The 25868-nt window shown below is 44.0% G+C and overlaps 2 protein-coding genes across 4 annotated transcripts in view; one reads left to right on the top strand and one right to left on the bottom strand.

Annotated features, from left to right (window-relative positions):
• The window catches only part of vito (nucleolar protein viriato), a 66979-nt gene extending 54485 nt beyond the window's left edge, over nt 1-12494 (top strand). The window contains exon 6 of the mRNA XM_075703073.1: nt 12295-12494. Within this exon, the coding sequence (XP_075559188.1) occupies nt 12295-12398 (104 nt within the window). The 3' untranslated portion in view covers nt 12399-12494. The remainder of the gene's footprint in view (nt 1-12294) is intronic.
• On the bottom strand, nt 8112-20256 carry Dim1 (thioredoxin-like protein Dim1). 3 transcript variants are annotated; one of them, XM_075703079.1, is made up of 4 exons: nt 20143-20250; nt 19868-20052; nt 17231-17411; nt 8112-9948 (listed from the first exon to the last, which is right to left on the bottom strand). In XM_075703079.1, exons 3-4 carry the CDS (start codon nt 17381-17383, stop codon nt 9673-9675), a joined length of 429 nt encoding a protein of 142 aa, XP_075559194.1. In that variant the 5' UTR covers nt 17384-17411; nt 19868-20052; nt 20143-20250; the 3' UTR covers nt 8112-9672. The 3 variants fall into 3 exon arrangements, with proteins under 3 accessions (XP_075559194.1, XP_075559193.1, XP_075559192.1); XM_075703078.1 differs by lacking the exon at nt 19868-20052 and having other exon boundaries at nt 20143-20256; XM_075703077.1 differs by having other exon boundaries at nt 19868-20250.
• Nucleotides 20257-25868: the final 5612 nt, after the last annotated feature.

Below are 25868 nucleotides of genomic sequence, written 5' to 3'. Positions count from 1 at the left end.
TTGCCTACAAACTATTTAATAAGGTAATCGCAAATAGAATCAGGAACACCTTAGACTTCTGTCAAGCAAAGGACCAGGCAGGATTCCGTAAAGGCTACTCAATAATAGATCATATTCACACTATCAATCAAGTGATAGAGAAATGTGCGGAATATAACCAACCCTTATATATAGCTTTCGTTGATTACGAGAAAGCGTTTGATTCTGTCGAAACCTCAGCAGTCATAGAGGCATTACGGAATCAGGGTGTAGACGAGCCGTATGTAAAAATACTGGAAGATATCTATAGCGGCTCCACAGCCACCGTAGTCCTCCACAAAGAAAGCAACAAAATCCCAATAAAGAAAGGCGTCAGACAGGGAGATACGATCTCTCCAATGCTATTCACAGCATGTTTACAGGAGGTATTCAGAGACCTGGAGTGGGAAGAATTGGGGATAAAAGTTAATGGAGAATACCTGAGCAACTTGCGATTCGCTGATGATATTGCCTTGCTTAGTAACTCAGGAGACCAATTGCAATGCATGCTCACTGACCTGGAGAGGCAAAGCAGAAGGGTGGGTCTGAAAATTAATCTGCAGAAAACTAAAGTAATGTTTAACAGTCTAGGAAGAGAACAGCAGTTTACGATAGGTAGCGAGGCACTGGAAGTGGTAAGGGAATACATCTACTTAAGGCAGGTAGTGACCACGGATCGGGATCATGAGACTGAAATAACCCGAAGAATAAGAATGGGCCGGGGTGCGTTTGGCAGGCATTCTCAAATCATGAACAGCAGGTTGCCACTATCCCTCAAAAGGAAAGTGTATAACAGCTGTGTGTTACCAGTACTAACATATGGGGCAGAAACCTGGAGGCTTACGAAAAGGGTTCTGCTGAAATTGAGGACGACGCAACGAGCTATGGAAAGAAGAATGATGGGTGTAACGTTAAGGGATAAGAAAAGAGCGGATTGGGTGAGGCAACAAACGCGGGTAAATGACATCTTAGTTGAGATCAAGAAAAAGAAATGGGCATGGGCCGGACATGTAATGAGGAGGGACGATAACCGATGGTCATTAAGGGTTACAGACTGGATTCCAAGGGAAGGGAAGCGTAGCAGGGGGTGCCAGAAAGTTAGGTGGGCGGATGACATTAAGACGTTTGCAGGGACAACATGGCCACAATTAGTACATGACCGGGGTAGTTGGAGAAGTATGGGAGAGGCCCTTGCCCTGCAGTGGGCGTAACTAGGCTGATGATGATGATGACAGTGGGGTCACACATGGTCACACGGCATTTCCCACTAAGTGCGATTGGTGTCTTAGTTCTTCACGTCTCTTGTCCATAGTACTTGCAGAGCAGTGTTGCACCGTGCCATCGGCGTGTCAGACAGCGCCCAATACAAGCGCGCCCCTGTGTTAAAACTCACGCACACCTGCATGAAAGGGAACACGCGTGGCCTGCGCTCTGTGGTGGCTGCCTACAGCACCATCAGCTAAAGAAAGGATGGATGGATGTTATGAGCGTCCCCTTTCGAACGGGGCGGTGAGTTGCACCACCAAGCTCTTGCTACTATGCTGCCTAATATCCTACCTAGGTTAACCAATGAAGAAAGAAAACAAAAATCACTATGAACTACTATGTCCAAATTTTCTGATCCCCCATTGCGAACTGTGCTTTTGTACATCTCCGTCTTTTGTCGTTTCCCTACTTTTGTTCCACCAATCCTCCAATCGCCTCTTACTAATGTCTATTGCGGACCTGTTTGCTTTACCACTGCTCCCGCTGAACCCGAGGGCTTCAAGGAGGCCAGTGGTGCCTAAATCGACCGCTGGGTAGACGTCCTCACATTCTAATAAAACATGCTCCGTCGTTTCTCTAGCTTTACCACAGCAAGCACATGCTTCTTCTTCCTTCTTATATCTCGCTTTATAGGTGCGTGTTCTAAGGCATCCCGATCTCGCTTCGAAAAGTAATGAGCTTCCCTTTGAGTTATCATAAATGGTTTCTTTCCTGATTTCGTTTTTTCCTCTTAAGTAGTTACTCATGGCAGGTTTTTTTTCCATTGCCGCCACCCGTGAGATTAATTCAGCCTCTCTGACTTTCCGCTTGACCTTCTTTGTTGCTGTGTTGCCCACCCCACAGGCCGCGTACTTGCTGGTAAGCTTCCTAGTTCTTTTCCTCCACTGTGAATCAATGTTTTGCCTGTACAGATACCTGAACACTCTCTCAGCCCATTTACTTTCTTCCATATTCCTCAGCCGTTCTTCATACTCAATTTTACTGCAAGCTTCCCTCACTTCAAAACTAGTCCAGCCCATATCCCACTTCACAGCTTCATTTGTAGTCTTCCCGTGAGCACCCAAAGCGAGGCGAGCCACTGACCTTTGGTTCCCGTCGAGTCCTGATTGTACCCCTGATGCAAACAACCGCATTTCCAAAAGTAAGTCCTGGAAATTACCCCTTTCCACATTCCTCGGGGGTAGCGCTCTGTGCTTCATTATGGCTGCATTTCTCTTCCCCTTGACTGTTATGGTTTTTTCCTGTGTTTCCATATATCCATTGCCTTCGTTTATCCATATACCAAGGTATTTATATTCTGTTACCCGAGGTATTTCTTGGCCCTGTATCTCCACTGTCTGTTCACTGTTTTCATTGAATACCATAACACCTGATTTTCTAACACTAAATTTCAAACCTAAATTGTTGCCTTCCTGTCCACAGATATTAGCCAGACGTTGCAAATCACTTTGCTTGTTAGCGAGCAACACAATGTCGTCCGCATAAAATAAACCTGGGAGTTGCTGCTCTATTACTGTACCTGCCTGTTTGTATGAGAGATTAAACCCGATATTACTTCCTTCTAGCGCCCTCTCTATCCTCACCATGTACATCATAAAAAGCAGTGGGGATAAAGGGCACCCCTGCCTCAGTCCCTTGTTGATATGAACTTTCTCCGCGCTCCTCATCCCTTCCCATTCAACGCAAACAGTATTTTATAGGTAAATCTCTCTGAAAAGCTGTAGACAATCGTTACCTAAACCGTCCCCTTCCAGAACATCCCACAAGATGTTGCGGTCTACGTTGTCGTAGGCTCCTGTAATGCCCAAAAAGACTACATACAACGGTCTGCTTTCTGCTTTTGATATTTCAATACACCGAGTAAGAACAAACAAGTTATCATCCAAACGCCTACCTATTCTAAAGCCATTCTGAAGCTCTCCCAAAATGCCATTATTCTCTGCCCATGCTTGAAGCTTTAATTTGATTGCCTGCATTGCTAGCCTGTATATTACCGATGTAATGGTCAACGGTCTATACGAGTGAATTCTGTCTTTCTCTCCCTTACCTTAATAAATTAAATTCATTCTACTTTGTCGCCAACTGTCTGGTATTCGTCTATCTTTTAAAAGTTTTTTCCACTGCTTTCACCAGAGCTTCCTTACTTTTTGGTCCCAGTTCATTTATCAGCCTAACGGGAACCTCGTCTAGCCCTGTAGCTGTGCGCTTAGGAATTTTCTCTTTCGCTTTCTTCCAGTCTAAATTTGTCAGCACCAGCTCCTTTTCCACTTGGGTCTCCTTCATGCTCTTTTTTTCTTCAAATACAACCTCGCCCTTGCCTTGGAAAGATTCGGCTGTTACTTTTTGGATGTAATTTATTGCCGCTTCTCCTTCCAGTCTGTTTTCATCTTCGTCTAGGATATGTTGTATTGTTGTTGACTTCCTGCCTAATAATTTTATGATTCCAAAATATTCTAGGTGCGGCCTTCTTTGCAAAAGCATGTTCGCTTTTGGCGTCATCTATTGGCAAACAAAACAACAAGCCATGGCCGGTGGACTAGCACTGCTAGATTATGCTCCCTCTCTGCTGGAGCAATGCGCGATGCCTGCAGCGAGTCGTCTGCTGCTAACAAATCTAGAGTGGTGCGCAAGCACGATCGAAACGCAGAAGCTCTGCCTTTCGGCTTACGCCAGTGGCACTTCGCCTAAACTAGACCTATATAGGTAAAGAGCGATGCACTCAGGGAAAGGTTTCATTGTTCTTCTTCTATAACTGAATGATACTCTGTATCATGCAAGCTCCATGGCTTCGTTGTGGAACTCGCATTTGCTTACGCCACCACTGAATACATTTCCAAGAACACAATATGCAGCATTATAGTTCTCCAACGAATAAAGCTGTGAATGTTCATGGAAACATGCTTAGCTTCAGCTGTATTGTTCGTGCGTCGCAAATGAAAGTAGAAATGGCAGTTTAGACTCGCTCGAGGATAAATTTCAAGCCGACCTTGCATGGCACTAATTCCCGAATTCGAGCATGTTCGTACACGCGAGGATCTGCGTGGACTTCAAAAAGACGACGGTAGCGTTTCCCCATCGGCTAAATGATCACTATAAGTGTGCAATATCGGCAGCAGTCCTTCAAAACCGCTGCATGGTTTTCAGCCGAGTGGCAGTGCTATGATCAGTTCGGTCGGTGGACCAAGTTCGAGACTAGGATCATTTAAGAATACCGGGGTAAAGATAGTAGTGATAATGCGCTAGTTCATACGTGTAACATATGGGCTCGAAAATATTACGAGAGGGAAAGGTAGGATGCTGACCGCCTTGCGTACTGGCTTGATAAGAAGTGATAGGGGCATGTGTAGCTTAATTCCTTTTTTGTGGGCCACGAGGCAGAAGGCCATCAAAATGGCTCGTGTTCCATTCGAAGAACGCGAAAAAATTATTGAACTTAGCGTTGCTGGCTACAGCCAGCGGTATATTGCATCAACTACAAGGAGGCCACTAAAAACAGTAAACAGGACCGTTCAGGCTTTCAAGAAGGGGTGCCGTGTGAAGGACGCTCCGCACAGGCGCAGACCTCAGGCAACAATTGATGACGAAGACCGTGCGATTGTGGCTGCAGTAGCACTGAGGCCGCAGACAACAGTCCCTGAAGTACTGAAGGAACTTGGCATTAAGGCATGCAAGACGACTGAGAAGCGCCGCCTCGCAGAAGCTGGTCTCAAAAAAAGGGTTGCTTGCAGGAAACCACTGCTACGAGACACCAACAAAGCCAAACGCCTGCAGTTTGCGAAGGACCACGCAGATTGGACTACCTCTGACTGGGAAAGTGTTGTATTCACCGATGAGAGTTCAATCACGACCCGGTGGGACCAGAGGCAAAGACTGTGGCGCCCAGAAAACAGTCGGTAGGTGTCGTTTTATGCTTCAAGTTTATTATATCGCTGTAAGAAATACTGAAAAAAACTCTACCGGACGGTTACCCTTTTTTATACATTGTATATCTTGTAGTGTTTTATATCACGTATACGGCAGAGAGAACTTGATATTCAAGGCATGGTATCCACCAGTGTTAAAGTGGAGTTGTGTTCTCTAATATTACTAATATTATTACCCTCATCATTATTAGTTCGCATTTAAAGATACTTTAACACATGCTGAAAGTATAGACACGGAAGAGGGGACAGTAGGCTGGCAACTGCCACAAACAGAAGCACACCACCAGCCCAATTGCTGTTTAGATAAGAGAGAATAGAAAATAGCAAAATAACTTGAAAGAAATAGGAAAGTGAATGAAAACCTGACATGAACAGCCGGTGATAAATGCGCGCGCTATGTAGCACAGCGGAATACCGCATGTTTGCCGTAAAGGAAGGGTATTCAAGATAAGTTGAGCGACTGTTGGTTTGGTGTCAATGCATGATCTAACGATACTTTTCTGCGGTTACAGACCAGAATACCTCCAGCAAGTGGCTGCAAGTGGGCGTTCATCAGTGTACATGTGGGGCCTCGTGACCAAAGAAGGGCTTGGTACACTAGTCCGCATAGAAGACAGATTCACATCTGCCGCGTACTGCTCAATCCTGGACGACGTGATGGTGCCCTACTTGCTCAATGGGCACTTCCCGGAAGGTGATTACATGGTCTCTGCACGGACTGTCGGCCGACGACCTTTGGGGTGCCATAAATGAGGAGTGGGAGCGCCTGAGAAGCAACAGATCACTAACGACCGCCTTGTATAATTCGCTACCCTCAAGAATGGCAGCTGTCGTCGCAGCAAATGGGGACGCCACGAGGTACTGAGAAGTGCGTCGGCACAACATATTACAGCTTTTTTTTTTTTTTTTGGTGCTGAACACAAAATAAAAATTTACATATATTATTTATGTCAATAAATGTATTGACACCTGTTTTTGCATTTTGTGCTTGCGTCTTTTACATACAGATACAACATTAAAATATTTACAAACATTTAATTAGAAAATCTTTTTCCTTCAAGTTTCTTACGTAGCAGCATCTCCTTCGCTGTCATCATGGTCAGGGTGCTTTTATTGTGCATGGCGTTATAGTATCAAGCGCAGATATACTAAACGACAGAGAACTTTCTCTGCCGACAGACCAGTACTTTCAGGGTAAGTGAGATTCTGCCTCGAAGGAAAATTTCCGCAGCATTCAGTGATACACTTTCGAAAAAGCAAACCACAACCAAACCATCCCCTGAGTGCATCGCTCTCACCTATATAGCTCTAGTTTAGGCGAAGCGCAACTGGCGTAAGCCAAGAGGCTGAGCCTCTGCGTTTCGATCGTGCTCGCGCACCACGCTCGATTTGTTAGCAGCAGACGACATGCTGCAGGCATCACCCGTTGCTCCAGCCGAGAGGGAGCATAATCTGGCAGCGCTAGTCCACTGGCCATGACTCGTTATTTTGTTTGCCAATAGATGACGCCAAAAGCGGACGTGCTTTCTTTAGCTGTCGGTTGGTGGTGCTGTAGGCAGCCGCCGCAGAGCGTAGGCCACGCACTCGCGTGTTCCCTTTCATAAAGGACGACAGTGTACAGCACACTTCAAGCATGAGACAGAAACAAATAAACCTCGGAGGCTTTATGAGAGTGATGGGCAGTGAGGCCCTTACCGCAGTGGTCTGACACTGCTGTAATTTGCTTTGCCATCCTCAGTTCCTTTTTTTTTTTCTGCACAAGAAAAACAAAATAACAGCTTAACTGGTTGATTGAATCAAGTTGTGCTCTCCTAAGTGGCAGAGTGTGCAAGACAATAATGTGACGTGTTCTTGCCAAAGTGCACGACTGTTCACAGTATGCACGACAATGTATCATTACAATATTCAATGCATGATCAGTTTCCTGGTAGCTTACATCATAACACTACTGCAGTCTGCCACGGATGTCGAATGTCCATGATGCTCTGTCGTGCAGCATTCATAGAACAGGTAATGTAAGGTTCTATGTTGTACAGTTGAGTTGCGGTAATCAAGTACTGAAGAAGTGTGAAAAATTGCTCCAGGTAAAACTCATTAGCAGGAAAGGAGTGGTGACAAGATGGCACGGCCTGCCAATGGTAAGTTGAACAGAAAGGCTTCTGTTTTGCCTCCCACAGCTGTCGTGTGACCACTACATCGACTGTCTCAATGAAAACAACAGCCAATTCTATCTTCGTTCGAATTCTTCCACGTTCAGAACAAGGTTCTCATATTGTAGAGTGTTGCAGCTCGAGGTGGCGTTAGGGCAAGGAATCCACCAAGCCCATCAACGAATACATCCAGTAGTAGGAATGAAAGGAAAAAGGTTTAGTTGACATTTGCTACGCGACTCCAGTTACGGAAGCCCACTCCATGCAAGAGTATGTTAAACGTCCAAGTTCACATCAGGACACAGCGGCCCCACTGCACGAAAAGTCTCTGCTTTTAATACCATTGTCTTCCCTAGGCGAGTTGACTGGGAAATCTGAGGACTGCAATCACAGCCAATCACAATCGTTGAATCGGCTGTGATACCACACTCATGCTATCGCAATGCACCACAACCCCCGCTCACCCGAAGCACTGAATAGGGGACCTGGAAATCGACAGTCGATGCTAGGCTTCAGTAGCATTTGACGTTGGCCCTGTTCATCATTAGTTCAGGCTGCCAGGTAGTGGTGGGGGTGGGTGTTGTGGGGCCCATCAGCAGTCGGTGTCAACGCTGCATTGACTTCTTGCTAGGCGCTGATGGATGGGCAGGGGTTGCCTCGTGGCAAACGTCTACGCCTCTGGCCATGTTAAGACATAACAAGAGACATTTTCTTGCTCTTCCATTTCTGTTCTCATAAAATGAAGCAAAATCAATATGTATTCTGAATGGTTTTATTTACAGTTATAACGCAGCTGAACATGCATGGTTTTGTGTACAATTTCTGTAATGCCAGTTTCAGTAACGGTGTTTTACACTGACTTAATAACAAATGCAATGTTTTTCTGTGATGTCATAAACACATCACCTACGTATCGGCAAAAACACAGCCATTTTGCCTCTTTCAGCTCGCTTATACATTCCTAAACATTAAAATGATTGAAACTGTGTTTGATGTAGAAAACACATCACCTTAACCAAACATAACCAGACCATCAGCTGTTTACAAGTACAAGAAACCAATAAAAAGGCACAAAAACTACATCTTAAATAATAAGCAGCACAGAGAGAGAACCTCTTTAACTGGATCTTCGTTATCTGCACTTGGACCAGATGAAAACTTGGACACAGTTATTAGAAGAAAGGGGCACATGGGCCATTTTTCAAGACTCTAATATGATGAAAACTCTAACATGAAGTACTGCTGAAGCAGTTAACTGTTCTAAACAAACGGGCAGCATCTTTGATGGTGATTGTGATTTCCTGCTTGTCGTTGCAGAATTTTGGGCAAAAGCGAATAAACTCCTGCACTTTGGAGGCTTTTCATATCATAAAAAAAGATGCATGGATTGCATCAGCAACACATCTATATCTGTCTATTTGGAAGTGAGATTCAACTCTTTCTCTTTGCCGTGTTGAACCTGTATGCATACGCATTACTCCACGTTCTTTCTGCTTGGCTGAGGCAAAAAAATAAATCAGTAGTAAGTGTAGCGCCCATGGTGTCTGGTTCTCTGTCCTTTGTCCTATTTTGCGCTACAGCGGCTTAACCAATTCGTCCAAGAACAAGTTATGCTGAGTTACTATACATCGAAGTGCGGAACAAAAAGAAATGCCAAGGCTGAATTGGCGCACACAACCAACAGCTGAATGGAGTGATGCACAATGAACAAAGCTCATGTACATCTGCACTCTTGTGGTATGCATTTCCGTCATATATGCAACTTTCTTCTGCCAACTTTCACAACCAAATCAGCTCAGTTTGTCCCTAGCACATGACACAACCAACAAATATGTTATCCCACCTTCCTCAGCAACTTTGGCTCCTTAGCTGATTTCACCTGAACTCAACAGAATTCAAATTAAACAAACATCACCTTAAGCACAATGTGCCTACAGGCATAGCACATTCTAAAGCAAACGGTTTTTCCAAATATCCGGCCCTGTCGGGTGGCGCTTTGTTCTGAAGATGACTGTATACCGACCAGGTTTTGATTCTTTTACAAGTAAACACCATGTATAGTTTATTTACCTATGACAATGCGAGAAGAAATCGCATGACTATAGAGAGCTGGCTAGAGAAAGCCAATTTGGCTAGGCCTCACAAAACAAGCACAGTCTGGCAGCGATACCTGAAGAAGTTGTCCTCGGGTGAATTGAGTTTAAGCACTGGAGGATGGAAGATGCTTGACAACGGTAGACAGTCAATGGTAATGGTAGAAAGAGTCACCAGCCGTGCTTCCATGACAAAATGATGGCACAAAACAAAGCACACACTCAGTATCGGTACTTGGTGGAGTAGTCCTTGGGCGAGACGACCAAGCCACGTCCCTTGCGGGCTCCTCGGTACACAGTCTCGATGATGTCGATCATCTCCTGCTTGTCCTCCAGAGCCCAGTTGATCTTGTTGTTGTTGCCTGTGCCCAAGTCGATCATGATGTGCTTGTTGCGGAAGAAGAACATCACTGTGCATGGGTCGTACAACTCGTACATCTTGTTAAAGTCTGGAACCTCAGAGATGTCCACCAGGTAGAGGGCAGCAAAGTTCTTCACCTGCACATTGCCAACGAGCAACTGATTAGCATCAACCTAATAAGTTGTTTTGTGCAAGCACTTATTCTTAGAAGTACTAAGTGTCTATTCTACATAATAACCTCTTCAGACAATGTCCACCTCTGTGTAGAATGGCTTTCATCACTTTTAAAGTTCAACCAAAAATGATAAGCTAAAATAACCTGGTGCAAAATAAAGCCACTGCAAGCTTGTTAGCAATGATTCCCACGTACCAAGCAAGGGTAGCTGCCGTATGATTCTTGTCATTCCAAAATTGTCAAGTATGGAATTGCTCTGCTCTGCTTGGAGTGTGCCCTCAGGAAGTGGTGTACACACACGATGCAGACCTCGTTCGTTCAGATCAAGCGACTTAGAGTAGCACGGTTCCCCGACCCGTTGGTGACATCAGTCACCAAAACCCTTTTCAGAAGGTTAAAGGTACCAGTGCCACAAGGGAGGAAGAAAGTGCCAGAACCGCAATACCTGCAGTGATTCCTTATGTTCATAAGGTCTCCCATAACCTCAAGAAAGTGGCAGGCTGTTATGGCATACCTATTGCCTTTTCTGCCCCCGTCAAACTGGTTTGACTCTTTTCAAGAACCACTCACGAGGAGACCGGTTCACAAGGCTGTGGCAAGAAACATCGCACATCCTAAGGGAAATGCACTACAGGGGTGGTGTAAGAAATTTCCCTTGAGTATGGCAGACAGACAGGAAAGGACAGACTGGACGCTGCATAAATGAACGAGCCAGGGAACGCGAACAAAATCTAATGAAAGATGGCGTGGCACATTTGCCAGCGCACTGCAAGACCTGCATGTGCAAACCACATTTTCATGAGATTAAGATTCTTGGTAGAAGCAGAAATCAAACAGCATGTGAGCTAATGGAAGCTTATATAAAAAAAAAGGTTCAAGTTGCATTAGCGATACATCTGTCTTGCTCTACAAATCAGAAATGAGATTGTTCGACCGCTTGATTATGTAGGTTCGTGAATGTCCTGCGCATGCGTGTATGCGTACATATATTCGTGTGTCACCTCCCAAACTAAATCAGTTGGGAGTGCCGCCCGTGTTGTCTTCTATGTATCTTTATTTTGTGTGTGTTTTAACTTGCGGCAAAATACATGTCTTTTAAACAAAATAACAATGTACAAAAATAGCCACTCCAACGTCATAGGATAGAAAATACAAGAACAGATAGTAAGCAAAAGAATTAACTCATAAATAAAAACAAGAAAGCATACAGAATGCAAGAAACAGCAAAAAAGGAAAGACTTTGTGCCTTTTGTCGAAGTTATGCAGAGGAATAGGAACTTATGAGTTGGTGGAATTTACCAGGATTTGTTTCAGAGACGATGAAATCAGGAAGAGCGTTCCATAACCAAATGGCATGAGGAAGTGGCAACCAATTGAATGCATGAGCGTTCCCATAGATGCACAAGGTGCAACTTGAAGCTGTGAAGATTTTCTAGCTGCATGATTGTGATCATACTTGTGAAGTAATGATAAGAGTGCAAAATCATGATGCGTACTTAAGGGCGGAAGTGAAATATCAAGTTTTAATTACGAGATGCTTAAATTGTAGGTTTAGTTGAGTGAGATGAACCTAGTGGTCCTATTCTGAACTGATTATAACAAGCTGATCAGGCTATGATAATGTGCCTGAATTGGAGACCATCAGCACATATGGTAGTAATGCGATGGGTCCAGGAAAGGCTTGGTACGAGATTAATGCCTAAGTACTTGTATGAAGCAGCTAGAAAAACCAAGATATTATATGGCAGAGTGTGGGTGTAGGCCAGTTGGCGATTCATGATTTTGGGAAGTTGCCGCAAGCAAAACATGAAACTTGAAGAAAATGACAACACAAAGCAGACAACCGCTTCGTGTTGTCCCTTTCTTCAAGTCTCATGTTTTGCTTATGGTAACTTCGCAAAATCAGGTTGTTTATGCGATAAGGGAAATTAGAGATTGAGTGTTTACGAGTGAGAAACATTACTTTGCATATAGATGAATTTAGAGTCCTTAACCGAGTGTTACACTGATCCAAAATTAGCTGAAGATCGTTTTGGAGGAGGAGGTGATCGTTGGAGCTGGTTATAGGGCAGTAAATAATGAAGTCGTCTGCAAACTTTTGCACTCGGGATAATAAGTTATCGGGAAGATAATTAATGCATATTAAAAATATTAGTCGCCCAAGAACACTACCTTGTGGCACGCCGGAGGTGACATAGGAAGAGGGCGAAGAAAAATTGTTAACCACTGTAGACTTGATAATTTGAGTGGGTGCGGCGGGACCAGCGTAGGCATGTGGTCTCACAAGCTTCTTTTCTGCCTTGTGCAGGTTTTCTTACCCAGTTCTGCCGCATCAACGACTGCAGTAAATGGATCAGCAATCGACACATGTTCTCTGGCTGCACTGTCACCTTTGGAGCCTCTTCTTTTTGATTGTCCATTCCCGCGTGACATCAAGCCTGGAACGCCACCTAGCCACCACGTGACCTTGTCCAAATCGCCTTTAATAGAACGTCAACAGGAATTTGTCTTCAGTGGGCGCGGCGGGACCAGCGTAGGCATGTGGTCTCACAAGCTTCTCTTCTGCCTTGTGCAGGTTAGTACCGATTACTGTTCTGTTAAAAGTGATTGCCGCTGTCTTCTGGTCCTGCCATGCCCACAGCAGTTCGTTGAAATTGCCTACAATGCTTTTTGTATGTGCAAACTGCTCCTATGTGGAGACGTTGAAACTAATCCCGGTCCGAATACTAGTGAAATGCTGAAAGAATTACTTAAAGGGCAAAAAGGCCTAGCCACTGAAGTGACTGCTTTGAGAGAGCAACAGAGCAATATGGAAAAACTCATGAATGATATGAGACTAAGGTTTACAGCCTTGGAGAAGCAGACAAACAGGCTTGACACTCTAGAACAAACAATATATGAACTCCAGGCGAAAATAACCGATTTAGAAGACAGGAGCCGCCGCTCAAACCTTATTGTTTTTGGAGTAAAAGAGGAACCCGGGGAATCTGAGGCTGACTTGAAAAAGAAGATTCTAACTGATGTTTTTGCAGAAAAGCTTAATGTATCTTGCAGTTCTGTGGGCAGAATACACAGGCTGGGCAAAAAGGCAACAAACCGCCCTGTAATTGTGTTCTTCCAGGACTATAACGAAAAGCAAGAACTCTTTAAAAACTGCAAGAAACTAAAAGGCAGTAATATTTCAATACAGTACGATTATTCACGAAACACACTTAGGAAGCGTAAATTACTGTGGGACAGCGCAAAAACAGAAAGGGATGAAGGGAAAAAAGTTACCTTGATAAATGACAAGCTGCGAATCGAAAAAATGCTTTACACCTGGGATGACAGCGATAACAGCAGAGTTCAACTCGGTGATAAAAACAGTTATCAAAGCAAAGACTGACTTTCACAACCTCGTGTTAAGGAATTTCGCTTACTTAATATAAATGCACGTAGTGTTGTAAATAAATCGGAGGCTTTGGAGGCTATCTTGTTGATTCACAACCCACACGCCGTAGTTATAACCGAGACTTGGCTGAGAGATGACATTGATGATGAAACTGTTTTCCCCCGCTCTTATCAAGTTTTTCGCCGTGATAGAGCAACACGTGGAGGGGGAGTTGCGGTCCTGGTGAATCAAAACACAGAGGCACACACGTTGCAGCAAATAGCTAACCATGAAAGTGTGACTTTAAAACTGTCGTACGGGGGTAGATCGTTTGTGCTTTTTGCTGTATACAGACCACCTGATTCACCACCTCAGTATTTATGTGATCTGGCCGATCATATGTCTAAATTTCGCCGTGATAAAATATACCTTGTCGGTGATTTTAATCTCCCAAATATTGACTGGAATAGTCCCTTCCCTAGTACAAACAATAACGTAAATGCTTCATACATGTGTGATATTATGCTGATTCATAATTTGCAACAAGGAGTTAAGCACCCAACGCGCATACACGGTGAAGCTGCATCTATTCTCGACCTCATCTTTCTCAGCCAAGAAACAGAACGTTTTACTGTTTCAGTTGAAACTGGGTTATCTGATCACTGCATGGTGGTTTTTACTTGTCCCATTCAACAAAATGTCGACAGTGAACCAGCAAAAATTATTTCCGTGAAAAACTTCTCCAGAGCTAATGATGAAAGTGTGTTAGACTACTTCAGCTTACACCTTGACATGTTTCGAGGAACTAATGTTAATGAACTCTGGAATAAATTTAAAGAAATCTGTACGTACTGCATTGATAACTACATTCCTAATAGAACAAAGAAAAAGTGTAAAAAAACTCCTTGGATCACGCGAGAAATAATACATTTGAAAAGAAAAATCAAACGACTGAAGCGTGGGGGTGCCTGTCGAAATATAGTTAAAATACATCAGGCTAACTTCACAAGCGCTTTGCACCAGGCTAAACAAAATTACTTTCAGTATAGCCTACCAAATTTTCTTTGTGACTCACCACATAAGTTCTGGAAATTTTTATTGAAAAAGAAAAAAACAATTACGCGCATTTCATGTCAAGGTGTGCAGCTTGCTGATAAATCGCAAATCTCTGAGGCATTCAATAAGTATTTTCAGAGTGTGTTTTCCCATCATGGTTTACTTGTTCAACCCAGTACCATGTCTCCCAACTCGACCCCCGACATTGTTTCTTCATCTGGCGTATTCTCCATGCTACTCAACCTCAAAACTAAAGCGTCCGCTGGACCTGACGGGATACCAAATATTTTTTTGCGCCGTTATGCAGAAGCCATCACAGAGTTCCTGGTTGTTATTTTCCGCAAATAATTTGAAACAGGAAACATTCCTTCCGACTGGAGGAAAGCGCGAATTGTGCCCGTGCTGAAAAAGGGTGATCCTGCCTTGATTGCTAATTATCGTCCCATATCAATAACTTCCACATGTTGCAAACTTGCTGAGCATATCATAGCTAACTACATAACTACATTTCTAAATGATAACAAGGAACTTACCCCCCATCAGCATGGGTTTCGAAAAGGCTTTTCCACTGTCACTCAGCTAACTTCTGTCATTCATACTTTTGCAAGTGTACTAAATAGCGCTGGTCAAATGGATGTTATTTTTTTAGACTTCAGCAAAGCCTTTGATGTTATTTCTCATGCCAAACTAATTTATAAACTTGAACTTATTGGTCTTCCTAATTTCATAATTCATTGGATTTCCTCATACCTTTCTCATCGCACACAATTTGTTTGTATTGATGATTGCTATTCAAACCACCTGCCGGTCACTTCAGGCGTCCCACAGGGAAGCGTCCTCGGACCTCTCCTCTTTTTGATATATATCAATGACATTACTAACGTTATAACTACCCCTGTTCAAATTAGATTATTTGCAGATGACTGCGTTTTATTTCACCAAATTACTTGCCAAGATGATCAAGTTTTACTAAACTCCAATCTTCAGAACATACATACATGGTGTAATAAATGGGACATGAAGCTAAATTTATAGAAAACAGTATACATGACGATAACTAACAAAAAGGCTTCCTTCTCATTTCCTTACAATATTTCATCTCACCTTCTGACCGAAGTCAGCGAGTACAAGTATCTAGGAGTTACAATAACGAAAAACCTTAGCTGGAATAAACATGTATCAAACGTATGCTCCTCAGCCTTTCGTAAACTCTGCTTTCTTAGACATAAACTAAAACTTGCCCCACCTGAACTTAAAAAATTAACCTACTTTTCAATAATAAGGCCATCACTAGAATATGCGTGCACCGTCTGGGATCCCTACACTAAACGTAACATCGAGGCCCTTGAAATGATTCAACGCAAAGCCGTCTGTTTTATTTTTTCAAAGTACCGTGTAACTGACTCACCAACGACCCTCATGCGAACTCACGGTATTGAAACATTACAGCTGCGCCGGAAAATTCAAAGACTGAAACTACTTTTCTTACTAAAAAACCATAAACTGTCTATGAATGCAGACCCCTTCCTTAAACCTAACACTACGCACCAAACATGAAATCATCATGCACAATCATTAACCCCTTACAGTGCTAGGATTCACGCCTTTAAATACTCATTTTTTCCACGCACCATCGAGGAGTGGAACAGGTGTCCGCCAGATCTTTTAACCAGAGCTGATTCTTTTGACTCAATGTTTTCTTCACAGCATTTAATTTGAGAGCCATTTATTTCTACGTTCACTTTTTGTAGTTTGCATCTGAGCCTTGTATTTATTGCTGTATTTTGTGTTAAAACTTGTATTTAACATTTTTTAATTTTGCTAATCCTGTTCTTTTTGCATATATTATGTATTCGCCGCTCCTGCTTGGGCCTACTGTAGGCCTGCAGTATGTTCTAAATAAATAAATAAAAAATAAAATAAATAATGGGTAGAGCATCGGGTTGCTATGCTGATGGAAGCAGGTTCAAAACCAACCGTCGAGCTAACTTGAGTGACTGGGTATGAAACGCAGGTATGTGCCGCTCTTCATTCCAACTTGGGTCACAGGGTATGTGCAGCTCTTCAATGAGAAAATTCAGTGGCAGTGTAGCGGTAAATGCAAGAGAATGCTTTATCATCGTGTCACACCTCTCTGAGGTCCCCGATCTATGTTATTAAAACAGCGATCGCCACACTGCAAAGTGATGTTAAAAAGCTCACTCAACACTAGTTCTGCCTCTTCGAGGGGCAAAGTGAAGCTGACGGCAGTTCAGAGCAGACCACAAGTTGCTATACACACACTCACAAACATAAATACACTTCTTTTCTAGTTTGACACTGTTAATGATAATGCCTTGAAAAACAAATGAAAAAAAGCTCCCTTTAAATTTTTTCTAGTGCTGAGCAGAATTAAACCTGCATCACGGATATTCAGACAATCTTGGTACATATTTAGACGCATGCAACGTGCAGACCTTGCGGCAGCTCCGCTTAAATGCCGCACTGTGTCCAAAGGAATGTGCGAGAAAGAAGCCTGGCTGCACACGTGCCTGATACATGATGAATTTCAGTGGTGGCAATACGATCTGTTGCCACATTGCTTCAGTGCTAATCACATTAACGTCAACATTCATTATAACATGGGTTCTGCCAGAATTTTTTTCTATGTTTTCGAGGTCCCGGACCTTCATATAACGCAACAAAAGATACCGTGCCAGTGGTCCTTTTTTGGCAGTATTTTATGGCAGTGTTTGGTTGTTCCCCATCACTACAATGCGACGGTATCATGATGGGTCTCTTGAGCCTTTCTACATCAACGCCAAGATGCTGCATCCACCTTCTCAACTATGGAGTAGAGAACCTCGTCCATCTTCATGCAGGTGGGGTCCCAGTCGTGCCCAAAGCGGATGACCACAACCCGGTCCTCCTCCGACAGGATGGCCTGGTCCACCTGCCAGCCATTGTGCAGATGCTGCAGCATGTACGACATGGCTGCTCCTACTCACGTCTTCTTGCTCCTGGGGGGGGGGGGGGGCAAACAAAGGCATATCGGTGCTCACCGATCTCATAATACATACCTACCAACCTTTGCAATTCTATTGTAAAATGACTCAATCTTTAGCACATCTTTACAATTGTCGCATTGACAAAATAATTTACAATTTTTCATTTGTGTATAGATTAAGGCAAAACCAAATTAAAGACAGGTGAAATACAATTGCCGAGTGATTTGTTATGGCCGAACTTTCTGGACCAATTGATTATATGGACCTGCTGGAATGGCAGCGACATGAAATGATAAAGCCAGTGTATTACAGCAATTGAATCTTCATCAGCTGTTACGTGAATGTTTCACTAATAAGCTTCATAAACATTTAGGCTTGTCTGTAGCACAAGTCACTGCTACTGTAATCACATGCAGCAGAATGGCTGCACACAGCATTCCTACACAACAATGTCTGCGAATCTTGAACAAACAGTCAACATATTGAAAAATCAAATAATTTTTACATTTTTTCTCCCAATTTTAATAGTTTTTAGTTTCTACAGTCACATATATTTTTTCTTTAATTTTAAGGTTGGCAGGTCTCGCAATGTGTCGTGCCAGCCAAGGTGCTGCCATGTGTAAAACAAGGCCTATATTTGTAAAAGTTCACATGCAAGAGCATTTTCTAATGCTAGCTTATGGGTCCCCACCGTTTGTGAAAGCAATCGGCATGATAAGTGGTTATATGGCAAATCAGTTCTACTGAAATCATCAAGGTGTTGTAAATGCTGCCCCCTAGTACACATGCGAGTAGCTGCTATCTGTGGAAATGGAAGGGGACACCTAGCGGAAGCAGTTTGTGTTAGTGCCCCCCCATGACATGGTTGATGAAATGGAAGCACGTAACCTTTGGCTTCAGACAGAATGTGTTGGAGATCTGCAATAAAGGATGCAGTTATGCAATTCCTAGTCTGGTCCTCTCCCTCCTCTGGCCTGGCTAGAACTGGAGAAGCTTCGTGAACGGAAGTAATTTTCATAAACTCAACAGCCGCAAGAAGCTATAGTGAAACCCAAATGTGTACACCCTAGTAAATTTTAAATCGGAAGGCAAGAGCACCGACTAGCTGGCAAGTCTGCACCTAGTAACAGCAAAAAGCGGCGAGACTGGTGACAGTGTGCACGTGCGCTCAAAACAATCTGCAGTTTGAATGCTTCAGGAGTGCACGCCTTTGCTATCTGTGAGGCCCCATTGTGCACCGCTACAAAGAGCCCTCATCACACCGCATCATCACTACTGCACCTCCGTTTTAAGGGAATACACCTCGCACACACTCACGAATTTCTTTTCTTTTTGATCTTTATTCCCTGGCATAAAACGCATCCTGATTCAGCTCCTATTCTCACACCAGCTTTTCGCAAGCAGGTCCACACAGGTCACTCTGCCAGGATGATGCAAGCAGGAAGGCACACAATGCTCCCAACAAAGAGTGCTTTGTGCATTTGCACACACTGTTGCCAATCTCACCACTATGAGGTGCTAGCATGCCATGTGGTCAGAGCTTGCACATCCCGCTGAAAAAATTGAGTGTGTGTCATCAGGAAACATGGGACGGTTTCTTGGTGCACTGAGGCTGCATACATGACCGTCGTAATCTATGCAAAGCACACGAACAATGCAGCATGCAGCCACGCACTAGCTGAACTACTCTTCAGTACACATTTCCAATTCTATTGACAGATGTTTCATAGTTCATATTTACACGACCTCAATTAACTGTGTCCTATTCTGTACAGAATGCAACAAAGAATGCACCATGCAATGGTTTGAGACGAAATCTAAACCACAAAACACATAATTAACATATCTCTAACCACAGCCCTGGCAACGGTACTCATCACATCTGAAGTGACAACTGGAATTTTCTGGGATTAAAATTAGGAGACGAGGGAAGAATTGAAGTAAATACTATATAACCTATAACTATATAACCTATTACTAAGTGCTTTGGACAGATAGGAACTCGTGGCAATGCATTCAAAGTAATGACAAAGCATTGCAGAAACACCCATTAGCACAGCTGTACTGACAGAGACCCCCATACGCACAGCACTCACTAATCTTTGAATGACCTGCACAAATGGCATATATTTAATCATGTTTATGTACTTTATTTATTCGAAGAAAGATGTAAGACATGTACAATGGCATTGCTATATATGCAGAAAAAAACTAGAAAATGTTAAGCGGTTTAATTAACCTGCCGATATACTGTCGTAATGAACGAGGGAAGATGGAAAGAAAGACAAGAAAGGCTACAAACTATAATTTATAGAACAAATGCAGCTTTGATTGTATAATGCTCCTTATATGCACGTGTCTTGAACCTGTGCAAGCATTTCGGTTCAGCTAAGCATTCACATTTCTCCAAACAAAATGCGCAACATATCGGCATTGATCACCGATAAATCTCGATTCCTTGTACTCACTTTTCGCTGAACGTTTCGTCTACGCTGCACACCGAACTGGACAGACTACGGAGGCGAGTGTGACAAACGATGCGTTCCGCGAGTGTTCCTGCTGCTGTCCGCATCCTTCTGACTGCGTCCACATAAACGCTCGGCAGCGCCTAGCTTTGGACCGGCCATATCGACACCGATTTATTAAACGAGGACTGAAAGCAGTCAAAACACGAAACTCGGCCACTAAATTCTGCGGAACGTACAGCACAAAACCTCATTGCTTATGTTAGTGAAATACGTACGGTAAGGTCAAAATTTCTTCCTTCGGTAGACGAAACGCTTTCCCGCACACGGAACAGCAGCCGACGTTAAGCTTACGACTAGATTATACACTAGTCACACGTAGATTCGAGAATGGATGGATGGGATGGATGTTATGAGCGTCCCCTTTGGAACGGGGCGGTGGCTTGCGCCACCAAACTCTTGCTACTATGCTGCCTAATATCCTACCTTGGTTAATCAATGAGAAACAAAAAAAAGACACTATGAACTACCACGTCCAAATTTTCTGATACCCTATTGCGAACTGTGCTTTTGTACGTCTCCGTCTTTTGTCGTTTCCCTACTTTTCTTCCACCAATCCTCCAATCGCCTCTTACTGATGTCTATTGCGGACCTGTTTGCTTTACCACTGCTCCCGCTGAACCCAAGGGCTTCAAGGAGGCCAGTGGTGCCTAAATCGACCGCTGGATAGACGTCTTCACATTCTAATAAAATATGCTCCGTCGTTTCCCTAGCTTTACCGCAGCAAGCACATGCTTCTTCTTCCTTCTTATATCTCGCTTTATAGGTGCGTGTTCTAAGGCATCCCGATCTCGCTTCGAAAAGTAATGAGCTTCCCTTTGAGTTATCATAAATGGTTTCTTTCCTAATTTCGTTTTTTCCCCTTAAGTAGTTACTCATGGCAGGTTTCTTTTCCATTGCCGCCACCCATGAGATTAATTCAGCCTCTCTGACTTTCCGCTTGACCTTCTTTGTTGCTGTGTTGCCCACCCCACAGGTCGCATACTTGCTGGTAAGCTTCCTAGTTCTTTTCCTCCACTGTGAATCAATGTTTTGCCTGTACAGATACCTGAACACTCTCCCAGCCCATTTACTTTCCTCCATATTCCTCAGCCGTTCTTCATACTCAATTTTACTGCGAGCTTCCCTCACTTCAAAACTAGTCCAGCCCATATCCCCTTGCACAGCTTCATTTGTAGTCTTCCCGTGAGCGCCCAATGCGAGGCGACCCACTGACCTTTGGTTCCCGTCGAGTCCTGATTGTACCCCTGATTTAAAGCAAACAACCGCATTTCCAAAAGTAAGTAAGTCCTGGAACCATTACCCCTTTCCACATACCTCGGAGGACCTCGTACCTATTGTATCCCCATAGCGCTCTGTGCTTCATTATGGCTGCATTTCTCTTCCCCTTGACTGTTATGGTTTTTTCCTGTGTTTCCATATATCCGTTGCCTTCGTTTATCCATATACCAAGGTATTTATATTCTGTTACCCGAGGTATTTCTTGGCCCTGTATCTCCACTGTCTGTTCACTGTTATCATTGAATACAATAACACCTGATTTTCTAACACTAAATTTCAAACCTAAATTGTTGCCTTCCTGTCCACAGATATTAGCCAGACGTTGCAAATCACTTTGCTTGTTTGCGAGCAACACAATGTCGTCCGCATAAAATAAACCTGGGAGTTGCTGCTCTATTACTGTACCTGCCTGTTTGTATGATAGATTGAACCCGATATTACTTCCTTCTAGCGCCCTCTCCATCCTCACCATGTACATCATAAACAGCAGCGGAGATAAAGGGCACCCCTGCCTCAGTCCCTTGTTGATATGAACTTTCTCCGCGCTCCTCCTCCCTTCCCATTCAACGCAAACAGTATTTTCTAGGTAAATCTCTCTGAAAAGCTGTATACAATCGTTACCTAAGCCTTCCCCTTCCAGAATATCCCACAAAATGCTGCGGTCTACGTTGTCGTATGCTCCTGTAATGTCCAAAAAGGCCACATACAACGGTCTGCTTTCTGCTTTTGATATTTCAATACACTGAGTAAGAACAAACAAGTTATCATCCAAACGCCTACCTATTCTAAAGCCATTCTGAAGCTCTCCCAAAATGCCATTATTTTCTGCCCATGCTTGAAGCTTTAATTTGATTGCCTGCATTGCTAGCCTGTATATTACCGATGTAATGGTCAACGGTCTATACGAGTGAATTCTGTCTTTCTCCCCCTTACCTTTATAAATTAAATTCATTCTACTTTGTCGCCAACTGTCTGGTATTCGTCTATCTTTTAAAGTTTTTTCAACTGCTTTCACGAGAGCTTCCTTACTTTTTGGTCCCAGTTCATTTATCAGCCTAACGGGAACCTCGTCTAGCCCTGTGGCTGTGCGCTTAGGAATTTTCTCTTCCGCTTTCTTCCAGTTTAAATTTGTAAGCACTAGCTCCTTTCCCCCTTCGTAGGGAGCGCCATCAACGTCCCAAGGTAATTAATATTTGTAATAATTTTGTAAAACTTTCTGAACTTTCTTTTTCACAAAACTTTTTTACAATTTTAAGAATCGAAAACCTTTAGAAGTGCACTTTTTGCATGGCCGTGTCTACAGTAGGTCGTGACCAAAAGTCCCCACATTTCTTTCTCGCAACTACTGCTCCTCGCGCGTGCGCAGAAAGAGCGGTGAAATCCAATTTCGATGTGCTCGTGCAAAACACTACGCCCTGCGGATGAATACGGAAGAAATGTATGCTAAAGAAAAATGGTCGTCATGCAATTTCATAGCAGTAGACCTTTGTGAAAGCTGTACAGTAACACCGATATTGGCTAGTTAATAATTCCGGCTGTTACGATGTCTAGCTCATATACGGGGCGCTCTATGTGGGCGAAACAAGGGCTCAGATCGCTACAACCGCATGCGAAATACTCTGAATGCCTGCCAGTACACTTGTTCGGCGTCTCCGTGCTTGTACTGCGGCAGGAGACGTGACGGCAAGTGGGCGCGTATATCACAGTGGCCGCTTTCCACTCTTGGTATACTTTGCCGCAATACAATGCGCATGCTTCATTGCGCGACACTGGCTTTAGGCAAACGGCATTATGCAACGCTCGAGCCACCTTGTCCGTCACTGCGGATAGAAAACGCATACACGTTCAACCTATTTGAGCTGCATCATTTTGTCGATGTTTACCCCTCTATACTAAATGAAGAGGATAACGTATGCCAGTGTGGGTGATTTAAAAGATTAATAAAAAGCCTGGTAACATATGTGCAGTCAGTGAAAAAGACACTATTAATGCAGGCCTCCACGCTCCTGTAAAGAAAAAAAAAAAAGATGCAATTCAGTGGTGACCCTCTGGAGGTGGGTCCGTACCTATGTAAGCACAGCCGGCTCATTAGTCACAAAGTAGGAGCTGAAGAGAACTTTTTAATGCTCATTAGACTACATTGACAGCGATTAATTTATGGTCAGCCAGTGACAAATGCATTGCACCAAAGAGTGAGACTTCGTCTTAATCCGCAATGCTTACGTGGCGAACAGGAGAGCAAAAGGTGAAAACAATGTTTTCATACAAGGCAAGTCATCCATGTAGTGGTATTGCATTTATCGTTGGTGTAGTGTTGATGCACTTTCTGAAGTCCAACCTTTAATGCAGCTTAGTTTCCGTTGGTGCAAGTGCTTCTACTGGAAACATCCAAAATATGATTTATCAGGCCTCGAGGAGTCGACACTCTATGCGCTCTTTCGCGCAGTCCGAGGTGTCGACGCGCGAAACGCCTGGACGCGCGCTCGAGTAGACGCTCGATGCGCTTTTCGCGCAGTCCGAGGTGCCGATGCACGAAATGCCTAGACGCGGGCTGGGAGTCTACGCTCGATGCGTTTAGTCGCGCCGTCGGAGGCGCCGATGCACAAAATGCTTAGCCAAGGGTCCGCGAAATCCGCGCGCGCGATGTGCTTTATCACCAAATCGGAGACTCCTATGCGCGAAGTGCTTAGTCACGAATTCCGAAACACCGAGTGCCAGAAGGCTTAGCCGCATGTCCAAGGATTGATCGCGAAGTCCGCGTCGCCCATGCTCAGAATGCTTAGCCACGGCTCTGAGACGTCCACAGACGTAGGGGTCGGCCACGATACTACGGTGTCCGCGTAGCGCCCGTTTTGACACGTCAAGATTACGGCGAGTGGAGACGTCCAAACTCGCGAGGTGCAAAGAGCCGAGCAGACGACGGGAGCGTCAGACCAATGGCGAACCGCGCCGGAGTCACGTGGAGGGCGCGGCCAATCGCTGACTCCGGCACTACCTTCAATCATTTGCTCCTTGTGTGCTTGTTTCTGTATGGAGGAGATAGCTGACGCGGCAAATTTGAAGATGGAGAAATGCGCTTTCCAACGAGACCAAGATGGTGGCGCTCGGTTGTGTCGTTATGCCACCATAGTGTCGTTCCGGAGATAGAGAATTTTAGTACGTCCGGCATTCCGGCAAGCGCGGGCGGGTTGCCGGTTGAGCGGGGGCGTAAACGTGAGCGGCCAGATTGGTGGCGCCAGGTGGTAGTGCAAAGCTCAACCACACAAACACAAAGCCAATTACTGTATTCTGCTTAGCTGCTGGTGTAAATTTTCAACAGCGGCGTAATCGTGTTCACCATTACACCACTGCCGAAAATTAGCACCAGCAGCGAAGCAAGATATAGTGGGTTACTGTGATTTTAACTCTGTGTTTGTCTGGTTCAACTCTACGTCACCAGGTGGCTGCACCGCTCCGGCCACTCACGTTTACGCGCCCGCAAATACGGCAATCCGCCCAAACCACCCCCGTTTGCCGGAATAGCGGACAGGCTAAAAGTCCCTATTGTCGCTTGTCGCGACATTTTTCGCAACCTTAGCTGATAAAACATTTTTTTTTTTCGCGATGCGAAAGCCGCATCCCCCTTAATAGCGAACGTCGAAGCAGCTAGGCCTAGCGTTTGCCACGGTGGCGGCTACGGCTGCCAGCGGATCTGCGTGCGAGAGCGCCGTTTCGAGGCGGCGAGGTAATCAAAACGGCGGCGGCGGTGGCTTTCATTAATGTTGTTTCGGTCACTAAAAAATATGGCAAATCGGACGGCGAAGGGTTCTCACCTCCAATATTTCAGATGTGGTGGTGCCACGAAGCCGTGTGAATGATCAGGCTTCCGTAAAGACAGTCGTTGACTATAATGTACACTGGCAACCCGTCCATCAGACGACACGTCGTCAAAGACAATTCTTACGATCCCTCTCTGTTACTCGAGTCAGCATTACCGCGACTTTCATTCCTTTTAATAAAATTACAGCTAATTTTCCCCTATAAAAGCATAAATTCCCCGAGTTTTCCCTAAGTATTTGCAAACTATTCAAAATCACCAAGAATTTTCGGTGTTCCCGGTTGGTAGAACAATATTTGTATTGACGAAGTGCCTATTCGAAAGCTTCGACTATTCACACGCCCTTAATCAAAACAGTAAATTGTTGGACTTATTTAACTTAAGAACATGTCCTGTGCAATAATTTCGCTGTTGAAGGTCTTCCTTATGAGACTGGCATAACTGCAATTCAGAAAGAATGTTTTCAAATACCGAAAACAGGATTGGCCTAATTTATTGCCTTCTGTGCAAAAATGTTTTTTACAGTGCAGGTATTATTGCATGCTTAATTCAAAATGTAAATATTATACAAATATTTCTACAGATATCTGTCACGTGAGTGCCTACAGAAACGCCGATACATCAGTTGAAACAAAATGTAGGAATGAATGAGGCATAGGGGACTTGACAAATGACTCGGAAGTTCAATTGCTCATGCATATCTGCTATAAGTGCCTTCTGTGCTAATAATGAACTTCCAACTGCCAACACTCAACTTCTCTTGCAGTTCCCAATAAAGTAAAATACTATTATCACCACATTACATGCTGTCATGTGAGTGCTAAAATACCAAGAACAGACAATGAA

This window comes from Dermacentor variabilis, chromosome 8 (genome assembly GCF_050947875.1).
Source record: "Dermacentor variabilis isolate Ectoservices chromosome 8, ASM5094787v1, whole genome shotgun sequence".
Lineage (NCBI taxonomy): Eukaryota > Metazoa > Arthropoda > Arachnida > Ixodida > Ixodidae > Dermacentor > Dermacentor variabilis.
Note: the sequence above shows the minus strand (reverse complement) of the source record. Positions and strands in the feature narration are given on the sequence as shown.

Bases quoted from the DNA above. Each gene is read 5' to 3' on its own strand.
- Dim1 (XM_075703078.1), bottom strand. From the start codon at position 17,383: ATGTCGTACATGCTGCAGCATCTGCACAATGGCTGGCAGGTGGACCAG. The intron at 9,949-17,230 runs GTGGATGCAGCA...GGCAATGTGCAG, and splicing joins TCTACTCCATAGTTGAGAAG to GTGAAGAACTTTGCTGCCCT.